General features: G+C 43.5%; 1 protein-coding gene across 5 annotated transcripts in view; it reads right to left on the bottom strand.

Moving 5' to 3' along the window:
• The window catches only part of LOC146347617 (uncharacterized), a 54,321-nt gene that overhangs the window by 11,832 nt on the left and 18,583 nt on the right, over positions 1-23,906 (bottom strand). For 3 of the 5 annotated variants that reach the window (XM_084854816.1, XM_084854820.1, XM_084854819.1), the window contains exons 2-5: positions 21,837-21,970; positions 14,831-15,008; positions 2,278-2,357; positions 783-1,616 (exon numbers count right to left, since the gene is read on the bottom strand). In XM_084854816.1, coding sequence (XP_084710942.1) covers positions 783-1,616; positions 2,278-2,357; positions 14,831-14,923 — 1,007 coding nt within the window. In that variant the 5' untranslated portion in view covers positions 14,924-15,008; positions 21,837-21,970. Of the gene's footprint in view, positions 1-782; positions 1,617-2,277; positions 2,358-14,830; positions 15,009-15,932; positions 16,024-21,836; positions 21,971-23,906 lie in introns of all 5 variants that reach the window. The other 2 variants (XM_084854817.1, XM_084854818.1) reach the window with 2 other exon arrangements.

Below are 23,906 nucleotides of genomic sequence, written 5' to 3'. Positions count from 1 at the left end.
TCACTCTGGGGGAAATGGTGGCTGGGGATGGGGTTAAACTGAAAAAAGAGCCGCTCCTCCTGCCACCATCATAGTAAATGATCCTAAATGTCCCCTTCCTCCCACCCCCTCTGAAAATAATCAGAACCCCATCCCACGAATTGCCACCTGCAAATAGGCGGGGTGGGGGGGCTTTCAGGTCTGACTTCGTGGCTTGGAACCAAAGATCTACTCATACACTTAACTAGGTGTTAGATTTGGTCCTATAACTACAGCTCCCCAAACCACATTCCATGCATTCTGGAGGGCCCTGATCCTCAGGAGTAGCTTTTTTAGGGTTAGGAAGGAAGTCCTGTTTCAGGCATAGGATACTGGAGGTGGCTCTTTAGATCCAAGCCAATCTTCTCAGCACTTTAGTTTATATAAAAGCATGTTGAAGAGACTACAATGTTACAACAATAGTTCAAAAATCTAGGAAGTGGTTCTTAACCTTCCCATTTTCTAATGACAACTGGCGAAGTACAACTTTTAGATTATATGTTTAATTGGCCTTTCATATGCATAGCTGATTTACTTGGATATTTATGGGAAAGAGATTCCCATAAAGAGATTTATGGGAAAGAGATTGTTTTGGGTTTTCAAAGAGCTTACAAACTCAGAAGAGAGGTATTCTCAAAAGAGTAACAGTAGATCATGGTCCTAAAACTGCATGTATGGAAGTAAGCAAGAGTGAACACAGAGGGCACAGCAGGTTACAATAGAATAGGGAGGGGGAAGAGAAAGGTGGCTCTTTGTAAACCAACCTGCAAGCATCCCCAGAGGTGGACACAGGGGAAAGTGTGGGGAAATTTTCTGACAAGAGGGAAGGACAGTCTAGGTCACTATCCTTTTCAATTGAACAGAGTGGTGCCCGCAGCTCTGTAATTTTCAGCCTCAAAGAGGAATTGTCCTCAAAGACATCATCGTCTCCCATGTCATCTGAACAAAAACCTGTGCTCTCTACTATCACACTGGATGATTTCTCTGGTTGGAAGCAGCTTGAGTAATTATCCAATTCATGATTGCTTGCACTGGAGCTATGAGAGAAGGAGAAAATATAGTGCAGCAATGTTTTACTCCGGGACATTTCATGGTCACACTTGTCCTCCAGGAGAGGAATGTGTACTGCACTATGGGTACCGCTAGCCCCAGAAGCGCTCGAGTAATTTGTGGAAAGTGACCGGAAATAGGAGAGCTTGGAACTGCTAAAAGTAAACGGCCTGAGGTTGAATGGTTTCTTCTCCTTTTGATAAAATGTGTTAAGCTTTAAACACTGCTCCTGGGTTTGTGTCAGTTTGCCTTCCGAACATGTTCGTTCGACGTAGCTAAAGCTTTGGGTTGTACTCTGAGCCTTCTGGTCCATATCACTGAGAGACTTGGAGAATTTCAGAGCTTGGGTAGCTTTTCCATTCTTAGACTTGACCACATGGATACAATCATGCCTATGGAGGTTTTTCTTGGAAGCCTGCACCATATTCTGACAGATTACTGTCACAGTGGCCCCTTGAGTCAGAGAATTCTGGCAGACAGGATTTTTCAAGACAACAGCAGATTGCACTGGACTGTGATGACAACATTCAGAACACACTGCACTGGAACTGCATGCAGAACAGTGGAATAAAAGCACAGAAAGTAAAAACAATTATTAAAAGAATGCATACAATTATGTGAAGAAATGACAATTTCAGCTAGTGCAGGGATGGCAAACAGCAAGCAGAATAGAAGTGGCAAACAGCATTAAACACAAAAGTCAATATGATGGCATGAGTTATATGCTACAATGCGTTATCATGCCAATTTCCTTTAAAGTGTTTGTGTGTGAAGGAAACTGCAATTTACAACACAGTATGTGTGGCCGGGGGGTGTTGAATTCTTCCCCTACATGCTGCCTCAACCTCCAAAAGTATTTTTTTGTAGCTGTTGTGGAGCTCCAAGACCAGAAATAATCCTCACTGGGGGAAAAACAGCTTGGGAGAAGCCATTTCCAGCAGTTCAGCATCCACTCCCGCTGCCGTTGTGCTTTAAATGCCCATGTACTTCCCCCCCAGCTTATAGGAAATTGGCATTTCTGTACTTGCATTTTGAAAACGCTTGAAAGATGACTACTTATTGGCAGGGTCAGCTTACTGCAATATCTGTCTTGCAAAATTTCCAGAACCTTCATTGTAATCCATGCATCTGGTATCAGACTTCATGAAGATGTACATGTGTAGCCATCAACTGTCATGTTTTACTGCAATGACATAACCAATACTTTACCTGCAGCTGTCCTGATTGGTTGGCGAGACAGATGTCTGAGAGAAGCTACGAGGAGCAGAAATAGAGGTTGAACTGCCAGTCTGCAAGAAAAGTAATAGTTATGTTTGTTTTCAGGTAAGTTTGCTTTCATGCAACATGGTCCTCTGGCTAACCACAATGCATGAGAACTGTTAGATCAGGGAAGTGGCACAGGTTTTTAAGTCTGTGTTTAGCTACTTTGGTCCTAAGATACTGAGTTATAATTATGCATAAAACATAACTGCCTTTAATTTGGAGACTTTTCACAGTTGTTATGAAGTTGAAGTTTTGTTGTAATGGAAAGTGGTTATAGTGATGAAGTATTATTCAGCCAACAGCTGAAACAATATGATTGGGAAGTAAACTATTGAAGTTGTGACCCAAAATCAAAACATACTTCTCAAACTTTGTGACTGATATTTAGCATAGATAAAGTAGCAGACCCATTTAGAGTGCAGAGTAACAAACTGAACTTGAACACTTTGTCGTGAAATTTTGAACTGTATGACAGGAAACCCAATCTGTTGGATTTAAGGCTGCAAATTTCAACTGGAATATTTTGTAAAAATATTTTGCTGAACCAGGAAAGCCTGAGGTTTGACCATCTTATCATACTCAAATGTAACTTTTCCTCTCAGTTTCCCATAACTTGTTTAGACCCCATTATTCTTTGTAAACAATGCCAATTGGTTTATTTTTAACTGAAACATTAGTACAGAGTGGCAGCCTTATAGAGAACACATTTGGGAGGGGCTGTTGGCAAGTTCATAACTTGCCAAACAGCCACCTAAGCAGTTTCTGTATGGAGAGCTTCAGTACCTTTTTTCGTTTTTATAGATATATAACGTTTCAACTTACACAGTATGTTAACCTGCATAGTTCATGTTTAATAAAATCTAATACAGTACTGATAAACAAAACAGGGATGAATTAGTCTCATTAATTCCAAAATCAGTAAGTAAATAAATCAACAGATACATCAACAGATCATTAAAAAAACCCAAAGGTTCATGAGAACAAAAATCCAAAACCCAGTTAGGCAATACCTTTATTAAGAGCAACCAACATTCCACAAAATTGTGCAAGCTTTCAAGTTCCCCAAAACTCTTAATTGGGCAAGAAACAGGGATAAGGGAACAAACAAAGTCCCAAACACTTGGCCAGGTGTTATGATCATGAGGTCTGCAGTTTAGATAGACCCAGTCTCAAAATGGAGTGGAATTTGGATCAATATATCAGTTATAAATATATAGTTTAGGCCATGACCTAAACTACATTTTAAATTATTCCCAACATGGTAAATGGTGATACTAATTCCTGTACCTTCATATTCCAGGACATTATAAAAATACTAAATTTTTAATAAACTTGCTGTGTAATTATCAATCTTCTTGAGTTCTGAAAAGTTTCTTAACCACATACATGATATCCAAGATCTTTAGTAGCCATTCCAACAAAGAGTCTTGTTACACCTTAAAGACTAACACATATATTATGGCATATGCATTTGTGGACTAGACTCCATTTCATGCGATGGATGGGGTATTATCCCCATATATACACATTGGTGTGCTACAGGTGTGCGTGTGTGTGTGCGCGTATGAATGAATGTTAGCAGGGAGGTTACCCTTATGGATATAGCTGTTCCATTATTGATGAAGCCTCTTCTTCTGATTTTGGCTAGCAGTAATTCTAGCTGTAGTAGATAACCATTTCTTTATCCTCTAATGAAATTAGTGATTGACATGAAGAAATAATATAATTAAAGACTCCAGAGGTAATGTACAATCTAGTGGCACTGCAGAAGTAATGTATAATGCAGTGGCCGCCCCACCACTGCCACTTCTTCCACACCTACGAACAAAAAAATAAACTAAATATCTTTGCCATGGCATCAACGGCTTCTTTCATTGTAGTGGCTGGATGCTGCTGCCACTGCACTGCTGCAGACCAAGAATTTCTGGTCTGGTGCAGCAGTGTCATTTTCCGAACTGTGCATGTGCACACTGATGTACATGTATAGAGCCTTTCCCTGCAGGAGAAAGGCTTCTTGGAGGGGCAGCTGAATGCAACTCCTGGTCTGGTGTTATTTTCTGAACTGCACATGTTCCCCTTTCCTGCAGGGGAAAGCCCTCTTGGAGGGGCATGCTCCCCTTGTGCGGGGGAAACTTTTTTTTAAAAAAGGGCTCTGCTCAGGCTCTTAGCCAATCAGAGTAGACCCCGTCCGTCCCCATGGGAGGGGGGGTTGTACTGGGTGATAGGAAAGTCACCCAGGGCTCCTGCTCACTACATTTGCTGGCTGGCTCATTGGATAGTTGAGCCAAGTCCGCCAATCATTGACCTTGTAGGCGGGCTCGGCTGGCTAGCCAATTGTGGGCATGCCAGCAGCAACCAATCCAGCACTGTATAGGATAGCAACTGTCTAGTGGCACTGTCACATGCTGCTAGACTGACTCTTGAGGCGTAGCAGCTGCTGCATTGCTCCAATCTATTCCCAACCATTTTCCCATGAGGGGTGTGGGTTGTGTGAAGAGGAGAGTAGAAAAGGACAATTGGTTTCATTTCATATTTAGACCAGGATGACCTTGTTTTTATTAAAATTCATGTCTGTGGGTTTGTTTGTTTTGCATAATTTACCCAAGTACAACTTTTTTCCCCCTAAATCCAGGTCCACCTCTGTGGTCTCCAATTAATTCACTTAGGCTGCAATCCTATGCACACTTTCTTGTGAGTAAGCCTCATTGAGCACAAAGGGACTTCCTTCAGAGTAAACATGCATAGGATCACTCTGTGATAAAAACTGACCTCTGGGCTCTTTGGCTGGCTCTACATTAATTAATTTGGCCCTTTGGAGAAAGAAAACTTTCCTTTCTCTCTGTAAGGAGTCTGGAGAAGTGTGTGTGTGTGTGTGTGTGTGTAATGAATGTAAGTCTGTGTTCCTGTCTTATTTAAACCATCCCCCTCCCTGGGTAACTTGGGACTGGAGAAAGCAAGGGGGTTGTGGGGGAAAACAATGAATTTGGCCTGTGTCTGGAGTCTTTCCTAACAAATGCTTTCCTTGTACATGTCTGTTTCTCTAGCCCTTTTCTTTCCTCTGTGTAAGTCATTTGTGCAAGGGGTTTGGGTGGATAAACAATGCATTTTGGCCTGTGTCCTCCTCCATCTTGTGTTTCCTAACAAATGTTTGCCTGGTGTGAGTGGTTAAAGTGTACCTCAAGCACTTTTCCCCCTCTGGGTTGGGCAAATTAATATCTGTGAATTTCTAGCTCAATTCCTCCTGTTTAATGCTTGCTGGGCCACACTTAAAAAAAAGCCTGCTCTCTGTTATCTAACACAAACTCTCTCTTGCAAACACTAACACTCATAGTTGCCTGCTGCCTCAGTGTGCCTGTGTGTGAAATGGTTTTTTTCCCTCTCTTCCCCGACTCCCCTTTGCTTTAAATCTTGGAGAAGTGGGTTCTGCCACAAATCACTTCTCTCTGCATTGTTACTCTTGAGAAATGGTGGTGGTTTGAACTGCATGTAAATTTTGGCCTCCATCTTCTTTGCCTTAACTAATGCATCTCAGACTGGATACATCGTGAACATGTGGTTTTAAAAATCCTTTTTTTTCCTTTCAGTTGAGTAAAGTAATGGTCTAGGAAGGAAGGCTAACTTCATCCTGCTTACCGTTTAAAGACATTTCTGGCTCACACTAAAAAAAGAAGTTTGTTCTGGCTCCACCTCTCCTGACCCATCCTACTCCCCACTAGTCAGACTAGCCACCACCCTCCAATGGCATAACCCATCATTTCTTGTATATGGGTCAACACTGATTTCCAATTATCTGTGATTTGGGGCATGTCCAGTAGATACTGTCTCTATCTCTCAGATAAGAATTACAGTGCCAGCAAATATAATTAACCTCTGGGTAGATCTTATTTAATCTTAATGGAGAGAGATACCATCTAAACAACAATTTGTAGGAAATTATTGTTAATTGAAGAATGGAATTATGGACCAATTTCCAGAAAAGCAGTGGATATATTTCTTTGTATGTCTTTTCCTATTTTTCTTTATAGGAATTTATGTTTAACTTCTCTCTCACTGTCTCTTTCATCTTAATGTGACTTTTGTCCTTAAGGATAAATTCAATTTCTCAAAAGCTGTGCAATTTCTCAAAGGACCATAATAAAATATTAATCAGTGACACACTTGAAGGACTGAAACCCAATATCCTGCATAAATTTAAATAGGACCTAATTTCTATAAAGCCCACCTTACCTCCACAAGATCATAATACTCCTTTAACTTCATATCCCACATATATTTTCTACCGCCATGTTCTAATGCACTTTATTACTTTACACAAGTTGACAAATATTTGTCTTTAATTGATTTACCTTTGGTACAATATGGGGTATGGAGAGTTTAGAGTTTAGGGAGTAAGAGATGAATATTAAAAAAGAAGAATTTTTTTTTGCAGATGGATTAAAGTATCTCCAGAAGTCTATTAAAAATCACTGTTAATAGATTTTAGGTGAATTTTTGACAACCTGAACTGTTTAGGATTGAACACACCATTAAAATTTCATCCTCCAAAGGTTATCCTCCAAGAATTTTTCAGTTTATTCAAATAAATGTTTTTGGTTACATGGTGCAACTTTTGCTTTATATCAAAATCTTCTTTCCCGAGAATATAACACTCTTCTATCCATTCAGAGAAAATGATTGGTACAGGGTTTCTGGCAAGAACTGCAACTCCCTTTTTCTTTTCAGGTGCACAAGCTGTGAATACCTATCCTAACTTTAACATCTCTAGATACTTTTCTTCTTTTTAAATACAGGTTTCTTTCAGAAATATTATTGGCACTCTCGTTCCTTAGAAACATAGCATATCATCTGAATGCATTTCCTGAGTTTAGTCCTTTCATGTTCAATGACAAAACTTTATTTATTCATTTAAAAATAAATACATAAATAAAACAAAACAGAAGGGAAAAAGAAAAAGAGGCGGCAGAAAAACACCTATTAATGAAATTCAGGAATGACCCTAGCTGATCTTATTATTCAAGATTCAACTATTAAGCAGAGTTATTTATAATTTCTAGTAACTGGTTCAATTGTTTAAACTATAGTTTAAACTATAATCCACTCCTTTTCCTTTCCCATATGAACATCTATTTATTTATTTACATTTCTGTAATGTACTCCTTTTTTTGCGAGCAAATCGTGAGAAGCTTCCCTTCCTTTAAATATTTAAATATTTCTGGATATAGATCTGCCAATGTCTCAGTTTCTTTATCATTTATCTCAAATTGTTAGCCCAGATTTTCACATTACAGCTTCTTTTACTCTGATGAATTTTACAGATATCACTTTAAAAAAATTTTTCTCCTCACTATCCTGGAATTTATCCTGTATGACCACAGCACAGTCCTGGTCAAGACACCAAAATAACTTAAGCCAATCTTCAAGAAATCCTACTAAGAGTGTGGCTTGGATGTGATCAACATGGAGGCATAATGTACGTGCTCACCGAGCAATGGGGCAATTGATAGCATTGTCACTATTAGATGATGCAGCAAGGTAAAACACTGTGCTGAGAGAGATATTTGAGAAGCTATTTCTTGCTTCATCACTTGCTGAACACCCTGGTGTACTCTGACAGTGAAGACACCTTCGATAGGGTGAGAGGTTCTTCAAGAGGGCCATAAGGCACCCAATCATCCAGCCCTATATCAACAGAAAGGGAGATGGGAATGCAGCCAAAACAACTGCAATAACAGTACCCTTTGTACTGAAGATCTATGTCTGTGAAAGTAACGGACATCGCAGTGACTGCCAGCTCAGGTTGATCCTAAAACAGCAAAACAAACTCAAGTGCTAGAGACCTGAAATTAAAGATGGAACACTGGGGTGGGGGTACAGACCCTCAAATCTTTCCTAGATCAGCTTTGTCAAGAACACATTGCATACCAATGGCCTTCAAGCTGGTAGTTAAACAAGGAGGAAAGCACTGACACCAGCACTGAGTTCCCAGGTGGCAGCATTGCTAGGAGATCGTGCCCTAGACCAACCTTGTCAGGCACTGGAATCTGATGGGATGATGGAGACTTTACCTTGAGAGACAAGACAGCAGCACCATGGATCTGGAAGATCTCTGCGTCAATGCTCTGAGCCCCATCTCCAGAAAATATGTTGCTGCCAGAAAACTCAGCTCCACTGACTGGCAACTGAACTTGCAGTTACCCAACGGGTGACTCTAGCAATCCCACACTTTGTCTTCACCTCAAAGAAAGCTGCCATATTACATTAATTGTTAATGTAATTGTTAATTAATTGTTGTCATAAGCTGTTGTTAAAAACTGCTATCAGCCAGAGCTGTTCCAAATGAGATGTCAGTTTGTCTGATCTATTACATGCTGGCCCCAAATTAGTTTGGCCACTCTTCAGTGGTGCCTTTCTGAGCCTTTATGGCTCAGTCCCTGTCACTATCTTTCAGCCTGATGGGCAATTCAGACTTGACTGCAAGGAGGTTTCCCTTAGAGCTCCTCTCCTGAAGGACATTATAACTGTTAACTGTTTTGTTATGTTTCTTACTCGCTCAAAATGCCTAGTAATGGTAGACTACTTCATGAATGGAAAATCAGGACTCTAAATTCTCAGGGAGAGCATCTACGGATAGAGGAGGCTCTGCTCTGCAGACGGTCGGCCTCTACACATGGAGAGGGTGAGGAGAATGATGAGGGAGTGGTGGAGCTAATATGCAAGGAAAAGTGCAGGTGCTTGGAGGGGAAGTTGTAAGCAAGCATGATTTGTGGCATTGCACAACATCAACACTGATCACAGGGCACATCTGTTAAGGCCTCAGCCTTGGCTTCCAGTTTCCTGGCTTTGTGGAACTTGAGCCAACATGACATAGCTGGACTTAAGCCTCCTGAAGCCGGTTTCATTGTGGAGAAAATAGAAGGAATCAAATTCCACTGTGTTCCTCACAACCAGTGTTTAATTCAATGATTTTTTTTCAGCCCTCTGGTCTTAAGCAGGCTGAAAAGAATCACTGAATTAAACACTGGTTGTGAGGAACACAGTGGAATTTGATTCCTTCCATTTTCTCCACAATGAAACCTCCTGAAGCCGCTTTCCAGTGTTCAGCTTCTGCAGATAACTACTACTACCTCTATGGTGTGTGTGATATTTCAAGGTGCAACTTGCTATTTCCTCACAGAAGCTGACTGGTTTTTTAGTTGGTAGTTTGAATGTATGTGAAAGCTGAGAGTTATGCAAGGCTGTCACCTATTTTCCAGCACTAGAGACCTGGCCAAAATTTGAGGTCCTGGCTCAATATTTCACAGATGTCCCTCTCACTGTGAATGTCTCAAAGCAAATATTTATTTATTTATTTCATTTATATACCGCCCAATAGCCGAAGCTCTCTGGGCGGTTCACAAAAATTAAATCCAAACAACACACAATAAAACAATTTAAAATACACAGAACATTAAAACCACAATATAACAATACAACCACAATAAAACTTAGCAGCAGTGCAGAAGTTTAAAATACAGATTTAAAACAGCAAAGATAAAAATTTAGAAGGCTAAAATGCTAAAATGCCTGGGAAAATAAAAAGGTCTTCACCTGGCGCCAAAAGGAATACAATGCAGGCGCCAGGCGAACCTCACTAGGGAGCTCATTCCAGAGCCAGGGTGCCCCAGCAGAAAAAGCCCTCCTCCTAGTAGCCACCCGCCTCACTTCCTTTGGCAGGGGCTCACGGAGAAGGGCCGCTGACGATGATCTTAAGGTCCGGGCAGGCACATATGGGAGGAGGCGATCCTTCAGGTAACCTGGCCCCAAGCCGTTAAGGGCTTTGAATGTTAACACCAGCACTTTGAATCGGGCCCGGAAATGGACTGGCAGCCAGTGCAGCTGGAAAAGTACTGGCGTAATATGAGCTCGCAGGCCAGTCCCTGTTAACAATCTTGCTGCCCTATTTTGGACCAGCTGAAGTTTCCGGACCGTTTTCGAAGGCAGCCCCACATATAACGCATTGCAGTAATCCAGACGAGAAGTTATCAGAGCATGGATAACTGTAGCTAGGCTATCTCTGTCCAGATAAGGGTGTAGTTGGTATACCAGCCTAAGCTGATAAAAAGTGCTCCGTGCCACTGAGTTCACCTGTGCCTCAAGTGACAGTTCTGGATCCAAGAGCACCCCCAAACTACGAACCTGATCCTTTAGGGGGAGTGCAACCCCCTCCAGAACAGGTTGAATATCACCTAGCCGGGCAGACGAACCACCCACTAACAGTATCTCCGTCTTGTCTGGATTGAGTCTCAGTTTATTAGCCCTCATCCAGTCCATTACCGTGCCCAGGCACTGATTCAGAACAGTCACTGCCTCACCTGGTTTTGATGTAAAAGAGAGGTAGAGCTGGGTGTCATCTGCATATTGATGGCACCTCAGCCCACACCTCCGGATAACCTCCCCCAGCGGTTTCATGTAGATGTTAAACAGCATGAGGGATAAAATAGAGCCCTGTGGAACCCCATGGCACAATTGCCATGGCACAGAGCAGTAATCCCCCAGCACCACCTTCTGGAATCGGCCATCCAAGTAGGAGCAGAACCACTGTAGTGCAGTGCCTCCTACTCCCAACCCAGACAACCGATCCAGAAGGATACCATGGTTGATGGTATCGAAAGCCGCTGAGAGGTCCAGGAGAATCAACAGGGTCGCACTCCCCCTGTCCCTCTCCCGGCAGAGGTCATCCCACAGGGCGACCAAGGCAGTTTCCATTCCAAAACCAGGCCTGAAGCCCAATTGAAATGGATCTAGATAATCCGTTTCATTCAACAGTGCCTGGAGCTGTCCTACAACCACCCGCTCAAGCACCTTGCCCAGGAAGGGGATGTTGGCCACTGGCCTATAATTGTTAACATCCTCTGGATCCAGGTTAGGCTTTTTCAGGAGTGGTCTAATTACTGCCTCTTTTAAAGCGGCAGGCACCACTCCCTCTCTCAAGGAGGAAATTACAACCTCCTGGACCCAGCCAGACAACCCCTCCTTGTTTGATTTAATAAGCCATGAAGGGCAAGGGTCAAGCACACAAGTGGTCGATCGGACTTGGCCAAGCACCTTGTCCGCATCCTCAGGCCTCAGTAACTGAAAATAACATGTATCTAGGTTCTTTTAACCCCTTCATGGATCACTGCCTTGTTGTGGCGAAGGGGCTTGCATAACTCAGTGAAGCCATAAGCTATGCCGTGCAGGGCCACCCAAGACGGACAGGTCATGACGGAGAGTTCTGACAAAATGTGGTCCACTGGAGAAGGAAATGGCAACCCACTCCAGTATGCTTGCCAAGAAAACCCCATGGAACGTATCACAAGGCTAAAAGATGATACCGGAAGATGGGCCCCTCAGGTCGGAAGGAGTCCAAAATACTACTGGGGAAGAGCACAGGGAATTTTCAAGTAGTGCCAGAAAGAAGCCAAAGGAGTGAAGCCAAAGCCGAAAGGACACTCAGCTGTGGATGTGTCTGGTGGTGAAAAGAAAGTCCAATGCTGTAAAGAACAATATTGTTTAGGAACCTGGAATGTAAGATCAATGAATCAAGGTAAGCTGGAGGTGGTCAAACATGAGATGGCAAGATTGAACATCGACATCTTGGGAATCAGCGAACTAAAATGGACAAGCATGGGCGAATTTAATTCAGGTGACCATTATATCTACTACTGTGGGCAAGAATCCCTTAGAAGAAATGGAGTAGCACTCATAGTCAATAAAAGGGTGGGAAAAGCAGTACTGGGGTACAATCTCAAAAATGATAGAATGATTTCAGCACGAATCCAAGGCAAACCATTCAACATCACAGTAATTCAAGTCTATGCCCCAATCACTGAGGCCGAAGAAGCTGAGGTCGATTGGTTCTATGAAGACCTACAACACCTTCTAGAACTAACACCAAAAAAAGATGTCCGTTTCATTATTGGGGATTAGAATGCTAAAGTAGGAAGTCAAGAAATCACTGGGATAACAGGCAAGCATGGCCTTGGTGTACAAAATGAAGCAGGACAAAGGCTAATAGAGTTTGCCAAGAGAACACGCTGATCATAGCAAACACTCTTTTCCAACAGCACAAGAGGAGACTCTACACATGGACATCACCAGATGGTCAATATCGAAATCAGATTGATTATGTCCTTTGCAGCCAAAGATGGAGAAGCTCTATACAGTCAGTAAAAACAAGACCTGGAGCTGACTGTGGCTCAGATCATGAGCTTCTTATTGCAAAAATTTGGCTTAAATTGAAGAATGTAGGGAAAACCACTAAACCATTCCGGTATGACCTAAATCATATCCCTGATGAATATACAGTGGAGGTGAGGAATAGATTTCAGGGATTAGACCTGATAGACAAGAGTGCCTGAGGAACTATGGACGGAGGTCCATAACATTGTTCAGGAGGCAGCAACGAAATCCATCCCAAAGAAAAAGAAATGCAAGAAAGCCAAGTGGCTGTCTGATGAGGATTTACAAGTAGCTCATGAAAGAAGGGAAGCGAAAAGCAAGGGAGAAAGGGGAAGATATATCCAACTGGATGCAGAGTTCCAGAGAATAGCAAGGAGAGACAAGAAGGCCTTCTTAAATGAACAATGCAAAGAAATTGAGGAAAACAATAGAATGGGAAAGACTAGAGATCTTTTCAAGAAAACTGGAGATATCAAGGGAACGTTTTGTGCAAAGACGGGCATGATAAAGGACAAAGAAGGCAGGGACCTAACAGAAGCAGATGAGATTAAGAAGAGGTGGAAAGAATACACAGAAGAACTATACAGGAAAGATCTGAATGTCCCTGATAGCGATGATAGTGCGGTCACTGAACTTGAGCCGGACATCCTCGAGAGTGAAGTCAAGTGGGCCTTAGGAAGCATGACTAACAACAAAGCTAGTGGAGATGACAGTCTTCCAGCTGAGCTATTTAAAGTCCTAAAAGATGATGCTGTTAAAGTGCTGCACTCAATATGCCAACAAATTTGGAACACTTAACAATTGCCACAAGACTGGAAAAGGTCAGTTTACATTCCAATTCCAAAGAAGGGCAACGCCAAAGAGTGTTCAAACTACCGCACCATGCCGGCAAGGTGATGCTCAAAATCCTACAAGCTAGGCTTCAGCAGTATGTGGACCGAGAACTACCGGAAGTACAAGTGGGTTTTCGGCAGAAATACTAGAGATCAAATCACCAACATTCGCTGGATCATGGAGAAAGCAAGAGAATTCCAGAAAAACGTCTATTTCTGCTTCATTGACTACGCTAAAGCCTTTGATTGTGCGGATCACAACAAACTGTGGCAAATTCTTAAAGAGATGGGAGTACCAGACCACCTTTCCTGTCTCCTGAGAAACCTGTACGAGGGTCAAGAAGCAACAGTAAGAACCAGACATGGAACAACTGATTGGTTCAAAATTGGGAAAGGAGTATGACAAGGCTGTATATTGTCGCCCTGCTTATTTAACTTATATGCAGAGTACATCATGAGAAACGCCGGGTTGGATGAATCACAGGTCGGAATTAAGATTGCTGGGAGAATTATTAACAACCTCAGATACACAGACGATACCACCCTAATGGCAGAAAGCGAAGAGGATCTAAAGGGCCTCTTGTTGAGGGTGAAAGTGGAGAGTGCAAAAGCTGGTTTGAAACTCAACATTAAAAAAACGAAGATCATGGCATCTGGCCCCATCACTTCCTGGCATATAGAAGGGGAAGAAATGGCAGCAGTGACAGATTTTATTTTCTTGGGCTCCAAGATCACCGCAGATGGTGACTGTAGCCATGAAATTAAAAGACGCTTGCTCCTTGGGAGGAAAGCTATGGCAAACCTAGACAGCATAGTAAGAAGCAGAGACATCACCTTGCCAACAAAGGTTTATATAATCAAAGCTATGGTTTTCCCAGTAGCAACATATGGCTGTGAGAGCTGGACTATAAGGAAGGCTGAGCGCAGAAGAATTGATGCTTTCGAACTGTGGTGCTGGAGAAGACTCTTACGAGTCCCTTGGACTGCAAGGAGGTCAAATCAGTCCATCCTAAAGGAAATCAACCCTGAGTGCTCATTGGAAGGACAGATACTGAAACTGAAGCTCAAATATTTTGGCCACCTAATGCAAAGAGAAAACTCCCTGGAAAAGACCCTGATGCTGGGAAAGATTGAAGGCAAAAGGAGAAGGGGATGGCAGAGGATGAGATGGCTAGATGGCATCACCGATGCAATGAATATGAACTTGAGCACACTCCGGGAGAGAGCGGAGGACAGGAAGGCTTGGCGTCCTGTGGTCCATGGGGTCACGAAGAGTCGGACACGACTTAACGACTGAACAACAACAGGTTCTTTTAAAAAACCAAAAACTTCAAGGGGAAAAATGCAAGCGGCCTCATCAGGGAGTATGACTGCGAAGTTATTCTTCCCAATTTCCCTCAACATTTTGATTATTTAATAACTAAACCTCCTAAATGAAAGAAAAATCAAGAAGTCTTTGACAATACCTGTTCTTTCCCTTTGGCCTTGCTCTTGGAGACTCTGGAAAAAGTAGCATCTCGGGCTGGAATTACAGAGATTTGATGCAATGGCATATTCATCACACTACCAATATAGGAGTGGTCCTCTTACACAGACGGAGTTCCTGATATGAAGTTCATTATCTGCCTTTGCTAGGTCATGTACCTAAATATAATTAATTTGAAAATTAGAGAGGAAAATAGCAGTTAGCTGATGGGAAATGTACAGCTCAATTATGATTTATGGATGATATTCTCGTGTATGAGTTATTTATTTATTTAATTTCTTAATTGCCCATCTGGCTGGCCACTCTATGTACAATACAATAGTTTAAAACAATAAAATTCCACATTAAAACATCGTATTTCTAAAAATATCCTAACCCACCCCAAATGCCTGCCTGAGCAACCATGTTTGTAATGCATGGCGGAAGCTCGTTAAAGAGGGGGCATGGTGGAGTTCCCTAGGGAGGGAGTTCCACAGAGTGGGGGCCACCACAAAGAAGGCCCTCTCCCTCGTCCTCACCAGCCTAGCTGTCCTGGCTGATGGGACAGAGAGAAGGCCATCCGAGGCTGATCTTGTTAAGCAGCCTGTCTGGTGTTGCTGGAGGCGCTCCTTGAGATAGGCTGGGCTGGAACCATTTAGGGTTTTAAAGGTCAAAACCAACACCTTGAATTTGGCCTGGAAAACAATTGGTAACCACTGCAACTCCTTCAGCACTGCAGTGATGTGATCACACTGGCGGCTGCCTTTAATCAGGCGAGCCACCGCATTCTGCACCAGCTGCAGCTTTCGAACTGTCTTCAAGAGTATCCCCACGTAGAGCGCATTACAGTAGTCTAGACGAGAGGAGACCAGGGCATGTACTACCGATGGCAGCAGATGGTCGGGAAGGAAGGGGCACAGCTGCCGAATCAGATGGAGTTGGTACAGCACTATCCGGCTCACAGCTGACACCTGAGCCTCCATGGACAGCTGGGAGTCTAAAATGACCCCCAGGCTGCGGACTTGGTCTTTCAAGGGTAGCCGTACCCCATTCAACACCAGGTTGACATCCCCCAACCTCCTCTTGTCTCCCACCAAAAGTACCTCGGTCTTGTCAGGGTTCACCTTCAGCTTATTCCTCCCCATCCAGCCACTCACCGTCTCCAGACATTTGGACAGGGATTCTATGGCCAACCTTGGTGAAGATTTGAATGAGAGGTAGAGTTGTGTGTCATCCGCATATTGATGACACCGCACCCCAAACCTCCTCATGATAGCCCCCAGCAGCTTCACACTGATGTTAAATAGCATCGTGGAGAGAGGATGGAACCCTGTGGGAACCCACAAGTGAGCGGCCATGGGTCTGAAACCTCTCCCAGTGCTACCCTCTGGTACCTGCTGGAGAGGAAGGACTGGAACCACCGTAATATGGTGTCCCCTATGCCCAACCCCTCCAGGCGGTCCAGGTGGATACCGTGGTCAACAGTATCAAAAGCTGCTGAGAGGTCGAGGAGAACAAGGAAGGAGCATTCACCCTTATCCAAAGCCCTTCTTGTATCATCCACCAAAGCGACCAAGGCCGTTTCTGTCCCATGCCCAGGCCTGAAGCCCGGCTGAAATGGATCCAGATAATCAGCTTCTTCCAAGTGTGCCTTCAACTGCATCGCCACTACCCACTCAGTCACCTTGCCCCAAAATGGCAGATTCAAAACTGGGCAAAAGTTGTTCAGGACTTAGGGATCCAAGAAGGGCTTTTTTAAGAGTGGTCTTATCACTGCCTCCTTGAGAGCTGATGGCATCACTCCCTCCTCAAGGGAGGTGTTCACCACTCAGTCCACCATGAAATCACTCAGCCTCTCTTTGCAGCTCATAATGAGCCCAGATGGGTAAGGATCAAGTAAGCAGGTGGTCAGCTTTACAGGTGAAAGCACCTTGTCCACTTCATCAGAAAGAGTTGTGGGCAAGTGGGACTTGCAACAAAGCATTCCCATGTGGAGTGTACTTCTAAGCACATGTCATCACCTGGGGCAGTCCTGCTTGAGCTTGAAGGATTATGCCCCATTTACTCAGAAGAGCAGAATGCTCTCCTTTACCTCTCAATCTATACTTCTCCTTTGTTATATTCTGTGCAACCTCATCCGACAGATGAATGTGTGACCATGATACAGTGCTTAGCTTCTTCAGCATACATGGAAATCATGTATCCTCTGAATATTCAGAGGATTGGGGTCACAGTTTACTTGTTCAAACTTTAGGATAGAAGCTACTTTACAAATGCATTTGTCTATTGCTGGGATCTCCAACATATACCCCATTGCTGCCAATGCACCCACCAGACTCTCTGTTACCCGCACTGCTAGATTATAATAATGGCTGAAGAGCCCCATTTTCTCTTCACTCTCTCCCATGTTGTCTACTTAGGCCCTCCTACCATTCTGACTGGCCCAGAGACTCAGAAAAGAGGCGAGAACAGTGCTAATTGGTCTCTTCTCTCTGTTGGTAATGCACCTCCAGCAGGCAGTGTGTAGACTCTGAGGAGACAACAAACTAGTAGGTGTGCTTAGGTGGAAGAAGGAAGGTAAACTAATGGGGGGTAAGAAAAAAATCGAGGGCCAGGATATGGGGGAGGAAGGAAAAAATGGAGGAGCTGGGCAGGTGTGCGAACACGCACACGTGCGCTGAGGAAGGAAGAGAAAACAGAGCGGACAGGCCAGGTTGGTGATCCTGGGAGAGAAAAGGTATGCATATATGCGGTGCATTCATTTTAGAGGAATTTATTTAGAAGTTATTTGGGTAAACTACCTTCCCTAATATGGGTGTTCTGCTGGAGCAGGACAACATGGGTTCCAAAGAGTAATTTTTTTTGTCAGGGGGCTCAGACCCCATCTCTGTTTAGTTGCAGTAGTAAATATTGTAATCGTTCACACATGCAAGGCACCCATTTTGTGGCTCACCACACCCTCAACCATGGCAGCCAATTTCCTCAAAATTCCAAATGTGCCCACAGTTACAAAAAGACTGTGGATCCCAATCTATTGGGAAAGGAAACTGGGTTTTCATTCAGCAAGAACGTTATGGGGTCTGTATCTTTGACATGCATTTTGTCAAAAGTTGTTTGGGTTCCCTTGAACTTGGAAATGTATGGAGTTCTCAGTATGATCATAGAAATCAAGGGACAAATGAAGCAACCCTCTTTGGCTGCTGGAGATTTGTTACATGAAGCATTGGGCCAAGCAGAGATGCATGGATCCACAGCATGTGTAAGCCCAAGGAAGATTGTCGGGGGGGAAAAAACCTTGGATGGGAAAGAAAGGAGGATTTTTTTTTAGTACAAACACTCTCCATTGCCACAATAATTGGGGAAACATCCAGACAAAAGATACAGGGCAGGGGCGGGAAACTTGTGGCCTTCCAGATGTTTTGGCCTATAACTTGCATCATCCTCCACAATTGGCTGTACTGGCTAATTTTTTAAATTGTGTTTTAATGTATTTGTTTCATTACTGAAACGTTTTAAATTTAATTTAGTTCCTATTAGTCTAAGGTTCAATGTGTGATGAAGTCAGGTCACAGGCTGGCATTCTTCATGCAGCTGCCAGATCTTTTGGGTCCTCAGGCGGGCTCACCACTGCCCTTGCACTGGACTTATTTTTTTTTGTCCTGCCACTGAAAATAAGTGGAGTATGTGGGGGTGCAGCACACTTCTAAATGACAACCACACTTTGCCTCGTCAAATCAGGCGGCAGAGGTAGCCAGAAGCAGCAGCACTTGTAGTCACGTATACACATGCTACTGCATTTGATGGGTTGGCATGGTCACTAGTCATGCAACATGCTGTTGTCTTGTGTTGGTATTGCATTGCTTGCTCTTTTGGTGGTGGCAAAAGGCACTGCCTGCCTGCATAATGCATTACTTTCAGCCTCTTATTAATCATTTTCATTTTAGCTATGAAAATAGAAGGACTGAGGAGAAAAGAAAATAGAAGGACTGAGTGGAATCAAAGGAGAAAAGAGGATGTCTGCTCAGATATACCAAACACAGGAACTGCTGTCTTTGCTGCTAGATATTGCTTGGGTGGAGGTGAGTTGCTTGTTCACATCCACCTCAGGAGTGAACAAAGGGGGTCTAAAGAACCAGATATTTGGCACATTGTGGGAATCTATCAATTTACTATAGTCGAGAGCAGTTCAGATGTTGAATGTCAAGGTGTCAGTTGAAGGTAAATGGCAGGAAAATAGGTTGGTCAGATCTGAGACTATGCTTTGGAAAGCTTATGTTACCTGCCGCCTTCAATGGCCTTCTATATGGAAACTAGAAAATTTTAAATATCGGGTTGTCGTGGTATCGAGACATTAAACAAAACGTCAAAATTAATCTGGATCCCCTTGTTGATATTATCAAGTCTATTTAAGTGGCCAGCCACATAAACAACTTGAAAATGAATGCAACACCCCACTTAATCTATGTGCTAGGGAGATCCTCCAATTAATATTCTGCAATCCTATTTTGACAGAATAACTAAACAATCAGAAAATGTACAGTCATGTGAAAAAGTACACCCTCTTTGAGTTCTACGGTTTTCCGTATCAGGACATAATAAAGATCATCTGGTCCTTAGCAGGTCTTAAAATTAGGTAAATACAACCTCAGATGAACAACAGCACATGACATATTACACCGTGTCATTATTTATTGTACAGAAATAAAGCCGAAATGGAGAAGCCATGTGTGAAAAACTAAGTACACCCTTTGCCAGGAGCGCCCTAGCTGCCTCTTTAAGTCCCCTCCAATAGCCAACTCACAACACAGACGAAAGGGATTCTTTCCAAGGCTTTATTCCTTTACAACTTAAATGACTCTTTCAGATGCTAATCACCAGCGACTAAGCAAGGAAACGCAGAGTAGCCTAAGCTCTGGGTAAGGCAGTTGGTCCCCGTTTGAAGGGGAAGAGCAGGAAAACTCTGAACTTATGGGCTATAGAGAGGTCCTCCCTCTTACCCGGGGATCCTCGGGACGCAACCATTGTTTTAGCGCCAAGCGGGCAGAGCACCGCCTCTCAGCACCCTCCATCAGGCACCGCTCCCACCGTCTCCGCCGAGTGTCCAGCAAGATCTCATCCCCTGCTCTCTCACTGCTAGGGTCACTATCTCTCTCAGGAATGCAGGCAGGAGGAATCTCTCCCTGCTGCTGTGCCTGTGAGAGATGAGCGAGCTCCTCTCCCATGAGTGGCTGGTCCTCCTCAGAATCAGAACTACCCTGGGGCTTTATGGGCTCAGTATCCACCCTGACACCCTTACTGCTTCCATAGGTATGAAGAGGCTAAGTAGCAGCCAGGTGCTGCTAATCAAATGCCCTTGATTAACTGATCACCAGCAAATGTGATAAAAGCTGAAGTCTCAGGAATTTGCTGGTCTCGAGCATTCAGGTGTGTGTTAACACAATGCCAAAGAGTAAAGACATCAGCAATGATCTTAGAGAAGCAATTATTGCTGCCCATCAATCTGGAAAGGGTTATAAGGCTATTTCCAAACAATTTAAAGTCCATCATTCTACAGTGAGGAAGATTATTCACAAGTGGAAAACATTCAAGACAGTTGCCAATCTTCCTAGGAGTTGGACGTCCCAGCAAATTCACCCCAAGGGCAGACTGTGCAATGCTCAGAGAAATTGCAAAACATCCAAGAGTGACATCTCAGACTCTACAGGCCTCAGTTAGCATGTTAAATGTTGAGGTTCATGATGGTACAATTAGAAAAAGACTGAACAAGTATGGTTTGTTTGGAAGGGTTGCCAGGAGAAAGCCTCTTCTCTCTAAAAAGAACATGGCAGCACGGCTTAGGTTTGCAAAGTTGCATCTGAACAAATCACAATACTTCTGGAACAATGTCCTTTGGACAGATGAGACCAAAGTGCAGATGTTTGCCCATAATGCACAGCGCCACGTTTGGCGAAAACCAAACACAGCATTTCAGCACAAACACCTCATACCAACTGTCAAGCACGGTGGTGGAGGGGTGATGATTTGGGCTTGTTTTGCAGCCACAGGACCTGGGCACCTTGCAGTCATTGAGTCGACCATGACCTCCTCTGTATACCAAAGTATTCTAGAGTCAAATGTGAGGCCATCTGTCTGACAGCTAAAGCTTGGCTGAAATTGGGTCATGCAACAGGACAACGATCCCAAGCGCACCAGCAAATCTACAACAGAATGACTGAAAAAGAAAAGAATCAAGGTGTTGCAATGGCCCAGTCAAACCTCAACCCGAATGAAATGCTGTGGCGGGACCTTAAGAGAGCTGTGCGTAAACAAATGCCTGCAAACCTCAATGAACTGAAACAATGTTGTAAAGAAGAGTGGGCCAAAATTCCTCCACAATGATGTGAAAGACTGATAAAGTCATACAGAAAACAATTACTTCAAGTTATTGCTGCTAAAGGTGGTTCTACAAGCTGTTGAATCATAAGGTGTACTTAGTTTTTCACACATGGCTTCTCCATTTTGGCTTTATTTCTGTAAAATAAATAATGACTTGAGCACACTCCGGGAGAAAGCGGAGGACAGGAAGGCCTGGTGTGCTATGGTCCATGGGGTCACGAAGAGTTGGACACGACTTAATGACTGAACAACAACAACAACATGTTCATCTGAGGTTGTATTTACCTAATTTTAAGACCTGCTAAGGACCAGATGATTTTTATTATGTCATGATACGTAAAACCATAGAACTCAAAGAGGGTGTACTTTCTTTTCCACATGACTGTATTTGGGGAATCAGGAGTTTGCCCCTGTGTTGCATATAAATAACTCCAATTATCAGTGAATAGTGAGAGCTTTAACTGGCCATACTACAGGATCTATCACAATGCATTGCTGATGGCACAGGTGAGATGCTGGAGACCTGAGGTGAATGGCCAATGTGGCTATAAGTAGAAATGAGCTCTGCAGCAACAGGAGAGGTGGGTAGTTCTGGACTGAAGTACCCCCCAAACACCCAAATCACAACTTACCTGTCATTGTGGCAGCCAGGCAAGCCTAGCTTCATGTGGTTAAGCAATTACACTTTGATTCCTATTCTCATGCAGTCTACCTTATGGGGAAACTTGTAGATTTAAATTGGGCAAAAACAGGTCCTCTTGTGAGCCTGGGCAGAAAGAGAAGTTGAGAAAATAAGCCACCTTGTAGAAAACAATTGAAATCTAAAATCATCTGCTGATATCTGAGTATCAGCCCTCATCGTCTGCAGCATGGCAATACATCCAGATGTGACACTTTGTTGAGAAGGTCTTTGGCTAAGATGCACTCCATGTGTTGAAGGTTCCACCGATTAAAGACGTTACAGCCCTTAGAACAGGAGTACACAAACTTTTCATCCCCAGCAGCCGATTCCATCCAGTGTCAGATAGTTAGCCATGGGCTGCACATGCACTCTCTCTTCCACCCCGTCCCCCACACATACATGTTCATACTCCCTCCACCACACACAAACACACTCTTCCCTCCTCACCCCCATACACACACACTTGCACACTTCTCCCATATACACACTTGCACAGTCTTCCCCCCACACACATACATTCCTGTACACTTTCCCCCCGCACACACACTCCAACCACATGCACCTTTGTAGCACATAAATATGTGACGCTATTGTGAGGTTCCTCCTCCAAGTGCCTCCTTTGAGGGAGGCATGGAAGGTGGCAACAAGGGAGGGGGCCCTTTTCAGTGGTGGCCCCCCGATTCTGGAACAATCTCCCCAGCGAGGCAAGGCTCACCTGGCAACAACACTGTTATTTTTTCAGCACCAGGTTAAGACCTCCCTCTATTTTCAGGCATTTGGCAGCATATGATAACGTTTTTAATCAGGTCTTGGGTTTTCTCATTGTTGTTAAAATTGTGTGTGTGTGTGTGTGTTGCCTTCTTATATGTTTGTATGTAAATGGTTTTTATATTATATATAATATTGTATTTTTATGGTTTTTAATTTTTGTAAACTGTCCAGAGAGGTGTGGTTACTAGGTGGGATAGAAATGTAACAAATGAAAAGAAAAATGAAAATAAGGTCTTTGGCTCAGATGCGCCCAGCATATAGGACCTTCGAGATTCAAAACCTTACAGCAGGGATGCATAACCTTATTAGGCCCAAGTGCTGAATGGGGGCAGTGTCATATTGGGGCCTGGGGTGTGCATATATGCACACTCGCACTCCCCCCCCCAAACCCTTCCCCCTTGCCAAACACACACATACATGGGTGCCTGCAGGAATTTTTCAAGGCTGGGGGCAAAGCTACCCGGTATTGTGTGATTTTAATTGTAGCAATTGTGTGCTGCTACAGCACACCTGTGAATTTTCCCTGTGTGTGTGCTTTGTTGCTTAGTATCACATTCCATGACATTTGGAAGTCTACACAGAGTAGCAGAAAATACTGGGAATTTCACAGCACGAATGCAGAAGAGGGTTATAGTCAAGCTTCACAAAAGAGGCATCATGAACTCCAACAAAACTTTATTTGGAGTAAGGAATATCAAAAACAACACCAACCTAGGAACAAGAGAAAAAAAACCAGATACAAAAATTCAGTATAGCAGTCTTAAGAATGTGGTATCTGATATTTTATGGCACCACAGCCCTTATCATAAGATCAACAATTTCACATGACATGACTTGTCCTAGAATGCTCTCATTTATCTTGGGAACATCAGTGACCATTCTGTAGAGAGCAGCAGTGCAGTCTGTGGGGCGTGTCTTCAGCATGGGGAAGAGAAATGCCTATGCTGGACCTAGAGGAGCCTGGACTACTCATGGCTTGAATTTTGAGCAGCAGCAAAATTCTATTGGAATTGCATTTTTTCCTGCACATTCTGTGTATGGCTGCACATTTCAAAAAAGCCCTGATCGCATCAGCAAACAGGTCTACCATTTCTGGTAGACTTGGTGATGGAGCAGCGATGTGGTCTGTGCACCAGGTCTACCTGGATACTTAGCCCTGGCCTCTGAGAAATTGGTACACCAGGGCTACCCCTTTGTCATTGCTCACTGGGTGGAACTGGTATCCGGACAACGTCTTTCCAGTTGCAGC

The sequence above is a fragment of the Heloderma suspectum genome, chromosome 4 (genome assembly GCF_057233095.1).
Source record: "Heloderma suspectum isolate Gila_16-S chromosome 4, 16-S_ref, whole genome shotgun sequence".
NCBI classification, from domain to species: Eukaryota; Metazoa; Chordata; class Lepidosauria; order Squamata; family Helodermatidae; genus Heloderma; species Heloderma suspectum.
This window is presented reverse-complemented; position numbering and strand designations above follow the sequence as displayed.